Below are 12,610 nucleotides of genomic sequence, written 5' to 3'. Positions count from 1 at the left end.
GGTCTATTAAGGGGCCGGGGCAGGTAGCATTATTTTGCTATATGTGGTTTAAATGAGACATCATGTCTATAACTTGTAACAGGGGGAGTATGTACTAGTTTTTTTATTTTTTTATTTTTGGTACATTGGCAATCAGTAATATTCTTTGACTCCTGAATGGACAGTTTTGAGTTTAACGTTTTAAAAATTAGACCCGTCATTCAACTAGTCATCCAACTAATCAAGGTCCTGAATTTTTGTATCAATAGCCAAATTAATGAGTCACCAATTAAATAACATAAAACAGTCATAAGTAATATAAAATCAAAATATAAATATATATTAGGTTTAAACATTTTTTTAGTCCTTATAATTTAACATTTATATAACAAATGATTCTTACGATGTGTAATGGTACGTAAGTGTGTTGATTAACACCTTAAGCCACGTGTGGTCCATTTGGAATCAAATTTTTCTTGGTTAAACCTAGTTTTAGACTAGCTTGGTGATATCATCATAAGTAGAATAACATATTTAAACCAAGGGTGTTATTATTGGCTTTTTCACAAATTGCTTTTGACACCTCTACCTCCCTTGAAATTATCCTTCTACCCCCAACTTCAAAATTCCTGACCCCTCCCTCTTTTTCCCTTTTCCCTTTCCCTTCTTGTTCTTGCTTCTTTCTTCTTCCTCATTCTCGCCCCTTCTCCTTCTCTTTCTTTCTATTCATTCTCCAACCCAAACCTTCCCTTCCCAACCCAACCCAAACAAAATCTTCCTTTCCCCTCCCAACCCTTCCATTCTCCCTTTTTGCATGCCCCTTTGATCTGGTATTTTTTTTGGGTTTTGTAATCAACGAAATCATGATTTTATTATTATTTTTTTGTTTTGAACAACACAAATGAAATCTCGATTCTATTGTAGAGAAATCTACAATGAAATTGTGTGTGTTCTGGCAAAATCCATAACGGAATCACGATTTTATTGTGGTTCATGCCAGAACATGCGACAAAATCGTTATTCCATTGTAGATTTTGCCAAATCACACAATAGAATCACAATTCCGTTGTAATTCGTGCTAGAACCACAATAGAGTCGTGATTCCATTGTGGTTATTAAAGTTTTTTTTTTAATTTTGTTGTTATTTATAATAATTATTTTTTGTTATTTTTTTATTAACAGTTTAATTGTTTTTCCTTTAATTTTCAGATGGTTTGGACCAAACATGTTTCATACGTGGCTGGACGCAGGCCCCTCACATCAAGGAGGATGTTGGAGAAAGGCATCGGAGGCTAACTATGTCAGCACGTGACCAACGACATCCGTCGTCAGAGCCAAAGCTAGAGCCACAAGCAGTGACACATGCATTTGATAGGATCATTGGACCTCCATTTGGAGGAGGTCTAGTTGATTTGTCATTGATCCGATCTTACGGGGACCAGTGTATTGATCATGTATGGATCTGACAGCCATGGCTATAGATGATACTGTGTTTTAACATATTTTTATTGTTTTGACATATATGTATTTTTGGTTGATGATGTGTTTCATTTACTTTTTTTTGTGTTTGTCGACTGTTTAAACAACACGCATGTCTAGTAGTAACAACAACTCTTCAATTGATTCATAAAAGAAACATTTGGATAAACAACAACTTAACAAAGACTGATAATACAACTTTTTTTGAAAATAAAATAAACAAACAACATACAATTTTGATAAAGTAAAAACATGACTATAGAGATCTAACATGCATTGAATCAATGATCTTATCAACAAATCTTGGTTTCATTGGTTTGTACATCAGAGCAAGGATTTTATCTTGAAATCAATCAAAATTTGCATTCAACTCAATTTGACATTTGCTACTAAATTCTGAAAAGATAAAAAATATTTTCTACATCATCGTCACGTTTAAGCTTCATACACTTATATTCAATACAACCATCACCAACGTAAATTGGTTGATGGTGAAAATGATCAAGTAAAATTGTGTAACCTTCGATGTCGTCTATAATTGCCTTAAGGCATCAAGTGACATGCGGTCACTTATTTTGATGACTTAACGACCATAAGAACATTCAAATGATATCCCTTCAGATGATGGAATCATGTCACCATCATGATACATAAGAGCATATATATTCTCCATGTTTTAAGCAACATGGTGAATATCAAGCAAAGGTATTGAGTTGCATCAAACCCCTACTATTATTTATATTAGATGATTTACTCTTCTCTCGTGACTCATATCATATCAATGGCTCAGATGACACAAAAAACATAAACCATCTAGATTACATCTATATTTAATACAGTTGGTATGTGTATCAAGAAAAGCGATTGCTCAATAAATACGTTTTGGAAGAAGTGGTGTTCGGTCAATATGTTTCACGAAAAAAAAAATAGTCTCAGACAATAAATGAACAATAAAAACATCACAATGGATTTAAGATTTCATTGTGAATATTTTTTGTTAACAAATATTCCATTTTAATAGAGGGATATTATAAAATATAACAATGAAATCATAATTCTGTTGTTATGTTTGGGTTAAAAAAAAAATACAATGGCGTTGTGATTCAGTTATACTCATAAACAACAAAATCACAATTCTATTGTGTATAAAGGGAAAAAAATTGATGGGTAACGAATAGGTAATTCCATGGAAAAAATGTTTTTGGAATAAAAAAGTCTCAACCTCTTGATAAGAACTAAGAGCAATTACCAAGAGATGAATAATAACTCCCCTAAACCAATTTTTAACTTTGACCCACTTATCAGTTTGGTTCCCAGTTAGTCCGGATTTTTTTTTTTATCCGAGCTTTAAAATTATGTTTGTGCCTATGTAAGGGTTGTTAATAAATGTTTTAAATTTGCTTATATAAATAATGGTATCTATCAAGGGATCATGTTTTTTTAAAGTTAATCTAAACACACGATACCAACTTATTCAATAAAGAACATTTTAAATTAAAAAAGAACGAAAGATAATCAGATAAAATGACAATAATAATGTGTTGCTTCTAATTATGGAAGAGACTTAATTAACTTAGGATTTGATTTTAGAATTTGTTCGGGCAGGAAAAAAAATCAATAACAAGGATTCTTAATTCTTACTCTTGGGCCTTTGGCACCTCTATGTATCTTCGGAAATTCACTTATCTATTACTAAATAAAAAGGTAGGATTAAATATGAAATTAGTTCGTGTAAGATTACGTTTTTTTTAAAAAAAATTAGTTCCTATAAATATGTATTTTAATCTCTAAAGCTTAAATTTACATGAATTAAAAAATGAATAAATTAAAATTTTAAAACGATTAAATTGAAAAAAATATAAACTTATAGAATTGAAAATAAAAAAAACCTTACAAATAACAAAATTGAAAAACAATGTAAATTTACAAAGACTAAAGTCATCTTTAAACCAAATAGGTATTGTGAAAGGAACACGGAGAGAAATAGCAATAAATTTTTTTATATAGTAATTTCATTTTACTACCTTCCAAATATCCAAACATTGTGTTAATGTTCGTGCACAGTCACAAAATTTAAAATTTGATTTGAATTCTAAATTTAATATTTCATTTCAAACATTATAAAGTATGAATCTTATTTTTTTCATTTTTTTAATATATGATATGAAATTTTAAGTTATAGATATTGACTTTAAGAGTTAAGTAAATGAGAGAAAGCTAAAATTAAGGAGAATGAAAATTAATTTAATGGGATCTACTCCAAAAATAATTTTTCTGACTGTGAAATAAAAAAAGAGAAGAAAAATAATGTGATTGAATACAAATGATTAATAGATTAAATTGTTTGAATAATATTTTGAATTTGATTCTTGATGAAAATAATTTTTGATATAATTTTATTTTCTCATGAAACACATGATTAGTCAGAGTATCTTTCTCTTAGTAAATTAAGAGGTTAAAAAAAAAATGAGAATAAATGTGTCATTTTTGTAATATTTAAAAAAATATTTTTTATACATAAAATAATTCATACTAAAAAAGTAATCCTATACAAATTTCATATTTGCAAGTAATATTTCATTTTTAATTAATATAAAACATTTTTGTAAAATTTCTTTCTTTTTACCCATCTAAATAAATTAAAAAAAGCTCTATTTCTTTTCTTCTAATTTTTATCTATTTAAATAATAAATTTTACTTTTTTTTCGATTTGTTATACTTTTAATCCAAACAAAAAAGGATGTAGACAGAAGCAAAAGGTCTCTTACGGTGGATCTAGCTTCCAGCAAGTCCACTTAACGTGGAGACATGAATCAAATAACCATCGCAATCAAGGATTAAGGAACAACGCTGGAAAAAGGCCACGTGGAGGTGGAGCCTCTCAAATGCTTGTTTAAAGAATCACCTCAAAAGAGCTAAACTCTTTGGTTAGGCTTCTTTATGTACGTGTGGAAATTGGGTTTCATACATTGAAGTTGTTGACAAGGATTTTTTTATTTTTTCTTCAACTCCTTTTTCCTCTTTCAGTCATTGTTATTTCACTTGTTAAAGTTTTTTGCTATTAATTTTGTATAACTCGCGGGATTGACTTAGTAGTTTTTTTATTTATTCAAAGATTGACTTAATAAATAGAGTAAAATACACTTTATCTTAATTAATTTTTTTAATAGGACAATTCGTCCTAAACTTATATTTAAGTTAATTTCATTCCAATTCATCCTTTAACTATTAACCTAGTTTTAGACGATAATGATGTCTCTTTACATAGGCTTCTGTATAAATACATATTATGATATTTTGATGATTCAACTCGTTAGTATATTATGATAAATATAGTATTAAACTCTTTTTAATATTTATTAACCAAATACTGTAATATATGGTAGAAAATAAACTTAAAATAAAACTTATAATTAAGTATCAATTATTTGAAGTGAGATTGTAGCTATAAAAAATGTATTTGAATTGAGATATCAAGTATTTTATTGATAATAAGTTTTATTTAATAAAATTTAAATATTTATTATAAGGTTATAAAAGATTATGTTTTAAGGAGTTTCAACATATCAAAATATGATTGGGCTAATTAATTACTCCCCCTAAGACACTTTGGACATAAATATGCACATGGAACAATGAAAAAAGTTAGTAATGTAGCTGATTTTATTGATTTTTTAAAATTTTTATTGATATACTAATTTTATCGTTATTAATAATCATTAGTTATTGGTAATTAAAAATATTTAAGTTAAAGAATATTATGTACTTTTATCAATAAGAAACATAGATACTTACAATTTTTAATAAGGATAACCCGTAGAAACAAATAAATGTTACATAGGAATTATAAAATGTCTTATAAAAAGGACACTCATTTTTGTCAAAATTGTGTCTTATAATAAGGACCATGCAGTACTATCTAGTTTTATTATTATAATTTTATTATATAACTTGTAATTGTTTGAGTGATAGTTCTTTAATAAAAATATGTTTTTGTCCTTCTAAAATATGTGAAATCTTGAATTGACCATTTTAAAAAAAAAATTGTTCCATTTCAATCTTTCTAAAATTTTAACATGTTATTGTTGATCCGGTATGATTATGTTTAACAAATTATTTCAGGCTTTTAGTTAACTTCTGATTTTTTTACTAGTAAAAAAATTTATTTAATTGTTTGGTAAATAAACTTTTTAAAGTAGTTTTTGTCATTTTTTGAAATATTATTTGAAATATCATTTTTAAAAATGCTAGCTTTTATCTTCTAGCTTCCAGCTTTTTATCTTTTATTTCCTTTTTATCCTTAATATATTTAATCAATTTCCTTATTATCCTTTTTAAATATGTTATTTTATATTTTTCAACTACTTCAACAACTAATTTTACTAGATATAATTTAATAAGTTATCTTAAAAGTTTCTAACTATCAACTAATTTTTTAACTTTCAACTTCCTTTTCAATTAGTTTTGTGCGACATAGTCTATGTTGACTTTGTGAGTGAATATGCTCATGTTGTAGATGATATTGAACACATATGTGAGACATTTGTATAAATATTTTAAAGAATAGTGGCAATACATGTTAAAATAATGGATAAACATATTAAATTAATAACATAGTTAATAAACTGGAAGAATATATTAGACTTACTGATATAGTTAAAATCCAACATGTACCTAGTAAAGATTTTCAAGTGTATGGAGTTATAAGGTTAGCTATACTTGACTTGATGATTAAAGGGAAAAAGAGGGAGGGTGATAAGTTTTGGAATTAGATTCCTCCTACTAAAACTTTACATGGCTAGAATCGGTAAGATTTGTTTAGGTTAAAACACACTTTTAGTCTTTTAGGTCTTGTTTGGGGTAATTTTTAGTTTTGAGTTTTAAATTTTTTTAAAATAACAACTAGTTTTTAGTTTTAGTTTCAAAAACATTTTAAACTAGTTTTTAAAATATAATTAACTTCAAATAAACTCATTTTGAAAGTTTCATATTGTATTAAAATTAGTTTAAAAATATTTTTGTGTGGTGATGACGACAATGGTGATGTCAGCAGTAGTGGTGACAGTGGCGGTAGAAGTGGAAATATCGATGGTAGTGACAGTGACAACATGGTGGTGGTGATAAAATTGGTGGTAGTAACGGTGACAGAGGTGGTATTAGTGGTGGTGATGACAACAAGTGATGGCGGTGTGGTGGTTGCGATGACGTTGGTGGTGATTGTGGTAGTAGTGACACTAACAATGGTGGTATTGTTTGGTAGTGGTGGTGGTTGTGACAATGACAGTAACATTGATGGTGGTGACGGTAATAATGTTGGTGGTGATGGTGATGAAAATGTTAGTGGTAGTGATGCTAGTGGTGTTGGTGGTGGTTGTAATAAAGTTGGTGGTGACGACCATGATGATAACATTGATGGTGGTGGTGGTAGCTATGCTAGTATTGAAGGTGATGTCGGTGGCAATGGTGGTAGCGGTGTTGGTGTTTGTGGTGATGATAGCGATGGTGACAAAAGAAAAGTCTCATTGTCAAAAGTGGAAAATGTAATTTTTTTAAACCAAAAACCAAATTCACAAAATCTTTTTTCTTGATTGAATGAGTGTAAAAGTATTTCGAAAATAATTTAAAAATCATTTCAACTCCATTTTTGTTAAACATGTTTTGTTTTGAAAATTGTATTTAAAAATCTAAAACTAAAAACTCAACCACCCTAAACGGGCCTTTATGTTGCTGATTATGTTTTTTTTTTAAATCATTTTTTTATCTTTTTTAATTGAGTGAAAATAGTTCTTCTAAAACAACAATACTTTTTTTTTTATTTTAGGGCATGATTTTGAACTTTTTTTTTACTATTTCAAAATATAAAACCTATCTTAATAAATTTTCTTACATGAAAATTATAAAATCTAACTAATATTTAAACGAAGAAGAGTAATAAAAATAATAAAAATTATGTAAAAAGTTAGTCTCACAGGCAACAAAAAAGAATCTATTATATATGTATATATTTTAATTTTCGAGTTGCTTGTTGAAAATAATTTATACTTTCAATGCATATACTGTCTAGTATTTACTTTTAATGCAAACTCTAATCATTTCATTTATTTAATTTAATATAATTTTCGATCTGAAAAATTTAAGTGAATTAGGTTCTAGTAACTCACTAGGTTAGAACAAGTCATTTATTTCAAGATTTAAAAAGAACACTTACAATAATAATTATAAATTATCTACTAATAAAATTCTCACATCAACAATAAAATTCAACCTCACGTTTCAAAAGAATATCAACTCAATCCCTGCGAAGTAACTAACCTTTTATTGACAATGATTTAATTTAATATCTAAGCTTTGGTCATTGTAATTTTTTTTATATAACTTCGTCTAATTTTATTTCTTGAAAATTTTAATTCTCCATATACTAATAAGTTAAATCATAAAAGAGAATTTCCCCTTCCTTTTGATGAATAAATATGGTAAACACGAAAACTTGAATAATTAACAAATATATAGCAACAAAAAGTAAAAGGTAAACAAATGAAAATATTAAAAGCAAAATTCAAAAGAAGCATAAAAAAGCAAAACCTAAATTAACAAAATGAATAAATTCTATAATTTACAATAAAAAAAAACATTTTAACTAGTTTGGCTCCTATATAAGTTTTGTAGTATCAGAGAAAAACAGACACTTTGTGTTTGTGATACCCCAGGAGAGAAAAATTTTCCCATTTTATCCCTTCAGCTTGCTTCATTTGCATTCGACTTGGGTTAACAGTGACCTAGAGAGAGAAAAAAAAAGAAAAGAAAAAGATGTGATCCGGTGCGTCCCTCCAAAATTGAGGCAGAAAGAGGATAGAAGTGATATGAGGTCCTCTTTTATCCATCCATCCACACACTACCACTAGATAACACAACACTAAACAATTTACATTACTCATTACACTAACTCAATCCTCGGTCTATCCAAATTCTCCAGCCATGGCAGTTTCTTCTGCATCAGCTTCCTCCAAACTTATACTATTCCCCCATGCTTCATCTTCTTCCCTTATCTCCACACCCTTCCGTTCCTCCACCAACACCCACAAACTATCCCCTCTCTCCTCCTCCTTCCTCCACCCCACCACCGTCCTCCGCCGCACCCCCTCCTCCACCACTACCACCACCTCCCCGCGCCGCCCCCTCACCGTCCGCGCCGCCCGCGGCAAGTTCGAGCGCAAGAAGCCCCACGTGAACATCGGCACCATCGGCCACGTGGACCACGGCAAGACCACCCTGACCGCCGCCCTCACCATGGCCCTTGCCGCCCTCGGCAACAGCGCCCCGAAGAAGTACGACGAGATCGACGCCGCCCCGGAGGAACGCGCCCGCGGCATCACCATCAACACCGCCACCGTCGAGTACGAGACCGAGAACCGCCACTACGCCCACGTGGACTGCCCCGGCCACGCCGACTACGTCAAGAACATGATCACCGGCGCCGCCCAGATGGACGGCGCCATCCTTGTCGTCTCCGGCGCCGACGGCCCCATGCCCCAAACCAAAGAACACATCCTCTTAGCCAAGCAAGTCGGTGTCCCCAACATGGTCGTCTTCCTCAACAAGCAAGACCAAGTCGACGACGAAGAGCTTCTCCAACTAGTCGAACTCGAAGTTCGCGACCTTCTTACCTCCTACGAATTCCCCGGTGACGATACCCCCATCGTCTCCGGCTCCGCACTCTTAGCCCTAGAAGCCCTTATGGCGAACCCTGCCATCAAACGCGGCGACAACGAGTGGGTCGACAAAATCTACAAACTCATGGACGAAGTCGACGACTACATTCCCATCCCCCAGCGCCAGACCGACCTCCCATTCCTCCTCGCCGTCGAAGACGTTTTCTCCATCACCGGCCGTGGGACCGTCGCCACCGGCCGCGTCGAGCGTGGCACCGTCAAAGTAGGGGAAACTGTTGACCTTGTAGGTAGGATGTGTCAAAAGAATTATTTTCAAAAATGGATTTTGAATACTATTTTAATGAATTAATCGATTATAATATCTACCTATAATCTAATTATTTATTAATTACGATTATGATTATTTAAACCATGAGTACCTTACTTGTAGGATTGAGAGAGACAAGAAACACAACGGTCACAGGTGTGGAAATGTTCCAGAAGATTCTAGACGAAGCCCTCGCCGGGGACAACGTGGGGCTGTTGCTGAGAGGGGTTCAAAAGACGGACATCCAGAGAGGGATGGTGTTGGCGAAGCCTGGCACGATTACGCCGCACACCAAGTTCTCAGCGATTGTGTATGTTTTGAAGAAGGAAGAAGGTGGGAGACATTCACCTTTCTTTGCAGGGTATAGGCCTCAGTTTTACATGAGGACCACCGATGTGACTGGGAAGGTTACGGCTATCACCAACGATAGGGATGAAGAGTCGCAGATGGTGATGCCCGGTGACCGTGTGAAGATGGTGGTGGAGCTCATTGTGCCTGTGGCTTGCGAACAGGGAATGAGGTTTGCTATTAGGGAAGGTGGCAAGACCGTTGGTGCAGGTGTTATCCAATCCATCATTGAGTGAAAATTGCCTCACTTCATTTTTAATTAATTAATTTTTGCCGTTTTATACAGCTTCTCTACTTTGCTTGCCCTTTTTCTTATACTTTAATTGTATTTGTAGGATGCCTATTATTGGATAATAATATTTTTCTATCCCAAATGAAAATGTCTTTGTTTGTTATTAGTGTTTCACTTGCTTCTCTTTTGCTGTTGAGTTCCTTCAATTGCAATCAATGATGAAGTTTATATTGAAGGATGAATGATTTTCTTCGTTTGTTATGCCTCTTCCTTGTTGTATGTTGAAGTTAAGGTTTTTTTTTTTGGTTGAAATTAAATATGCAAGAGATGTGGTAGTTAATTTTTTTTTTTTTTTTTGGGTGAATCCGATATCCCTCGACTGAAATTGAAGAATTAATCCGTCAAGGTATTGAGATTAACCTCTCCCAAATATATTATTTTTTGATACACATGAATGAAGATGGAACTTTTGATATGCTTAAAGGATAATATTATGTACCAATTATATAATATGTTGGTGATGTGTTAGTTAATTAAGTAAGTTATCACGATAGGCTAATTGGATTTGCTTCTGCTTTGTATTCTATTTCATATGCACGAAATCCAGAGCCACCATATTTGAGAAGCGAAAGTTTCTTGCATTTTAGTTCATCGTGTGTTATTGGTTTCGTACAGCAAAAATACATGCTAAGCTTTGAAAATGTTCTCCATATACACACTACGGGGCTTTCTCGGGCAGTAATGCTTCCTACTGAATACGTTTCAATAGGAAGAAGATAAAGCCTTTATTAGATTATCATATATATACGGGAATCCCGTATCTTCTTTGATCATTCAAATAAATGCTTAAACACTTGTATTTTGATTAACCCGGATTGTGAGTAAAACAATATTACTTAAATAACTACCTATCAAAAAAATATTAACAAGAAAAAACTATCTATAAGGAATGAATTTGGACATGTTTGAGCCTGTTTGTTTTAGCCAAATCCTGCGTTTCAATGTGCCTTCAATATCAATCCTCCCTCCACACTGGATTGGTGTTGAAAGTAACAAAACGGAAAATTAGACACACCCTTAATAACTGATGTGTCTTAAAACCCTCTAATCCTTGTATTTACTGGTAATTTCTTAATTAAAAAAATTATAAAATTAGCAAGTATCGTCATGTATCAGCTTCTCATGACTGGTGTGCTATCTTCATGAAGGATAAACAACTTAAATACTAAATGAATTCTTAGATAAGGATTCTTCTTTGGTTATTTCCGGTTTCCATTATCCTTTCTTACAAGGTTAATCAATACTAAAAACTGCAATTGCGGATTTTACTTTGTTTTTTTCATAAACTCATACTAACATGATAGAGAGAATAACCAATAACCTAATACTACATGAGCAGGAATGAGTACTCTCTCAAAGAACATTAGTTGCTCACCATTTCCACACACAAGATTCGCCAGTACACTTGGTTAAACTCTAAATTGGTTCGCACAACACCCTGGTTGAAACACCAAATAATATTGATCAGTTCACCATCAGATTAACCTACTGAATAAAGCAAGCCTATATCTAGAGGTCTTGACGATTTAACCTTCAATTGGATTATTAAAAACATTGCAAGCAAAATATGTGAATCCTAGTTCATTCTTGACATGATAATTGTAACACCCAAGACAAATCACACATAAATGAAAGGAATCAAGAGGCTATGCAAGTGTGTGATTATATAATTGATGATGTCTTAAGGGAATTAATTAGTACTACTTATTCTAATAAGATGCACATACTTTTCGGTGGCCTATCATTTAAGAACTCCACAATTAAGCGTCCTTGACTTTAAACAATTGTGAGATGAGTGACTTTCTAGGAAGTTTTTTGCAAAACATGTGAGTGAGAATAAAACACGTTAAAAAGTCTAGTGTTGATTTGTGAGGACAATCATTGATCCTAAAAACATCTGAAGCAAATTGTCGAGGTCTCAAAAAGGGCTAGTAACAGAGGATTCTGACTAATGGAAAATTAAGTGAAGTGTCACCATTTGAAATGTCGTAGAGTGTAAATCATTGAGACGCCGACAATAAGGGGCATTACAAATGGTATTAGAGCATACCTCTCTCCCAATACGGTGTGGTTTGAAGACGAATCAAATGGAAGCTGGTGAACATGTAACACCATGAGCGAATCACACTAAAATGAAAAGGATCCAGAGATTATGCATGTGTAGAACTATACAATTAAAGATGACTTAAAATAACTAATTGATATTACATATACCAACAAGATGCATCTAATTTTTAGTAGACTATCACTTAAGAATTTTATAGTTAAACATGTTTGATTTGGAACTATTATAGGATGAGTGATCTTCTGGAGGAAATGAGATAGTGAGGACAAAACACACTGAAATTTTCGTGTTGGTTTGTGGGGACAATCATTGATCCTAAAAGCAACCAAAACAGATTGTCGAGGTCTCGAAAAAGATTACCTATGAAGGATTCTGACCAAGGAAAAGTTGAGTGAAATGTCATAGGATATGAACAATCGAAACGTCGACAATTAGGAGCATTACAATAATAAAGTAATGCAAAACATAAA

The 12,610-nt window shown here is 32.3% G+C and overlaps 1 protein-coding gene across 1 annotated transcript; it reads left to right on the top strand.

The window, feature by feature from the left end:
* The first annotated feature begins 8,173 nt into the window (after positions 1-8,173).
* LOC114409877 (elongation factor Tu, chloroplastic-like) lies at positions 8,174-10,189 on the top strand. The gene is made up of 2 exons (XM_028373526.1): positions 8,174-9,415; positions 9,559-10,189. The coding sequence occupies exons 1-2, from the start codon at positions 8,434-8,436 to the stop codon at positions 10,017-10,019; spliced, it is 1,443 nt and encodes a 480-aa protein (XP_028229327.1). The 5' UTR covers positions 8,174-8,433; the 3' UTR covers positions 10,020-10,189.
* Positions 10,190-12,610: the final 2,421 nt, after the last annotated feature.

Source organism: Glycine soja, chromosome 4 (genome assembly GCF_004193775.1).
Source record: "Glycine soja cultivar W05 chromosome 4, ASM419377v2, whole genome shotgun sequence".
In the NCBI taxonomy this organism is placed as follows: domain Eukaryota; kingdom Viridiplantae; phylum Streptophyta; class Magnoliopsida; order Fabales; family Fabaceae; genus Glycine; species Glycine soja.
This window is presented reverse-complemented; position numbering and strand designations above follow the sequence as displayed.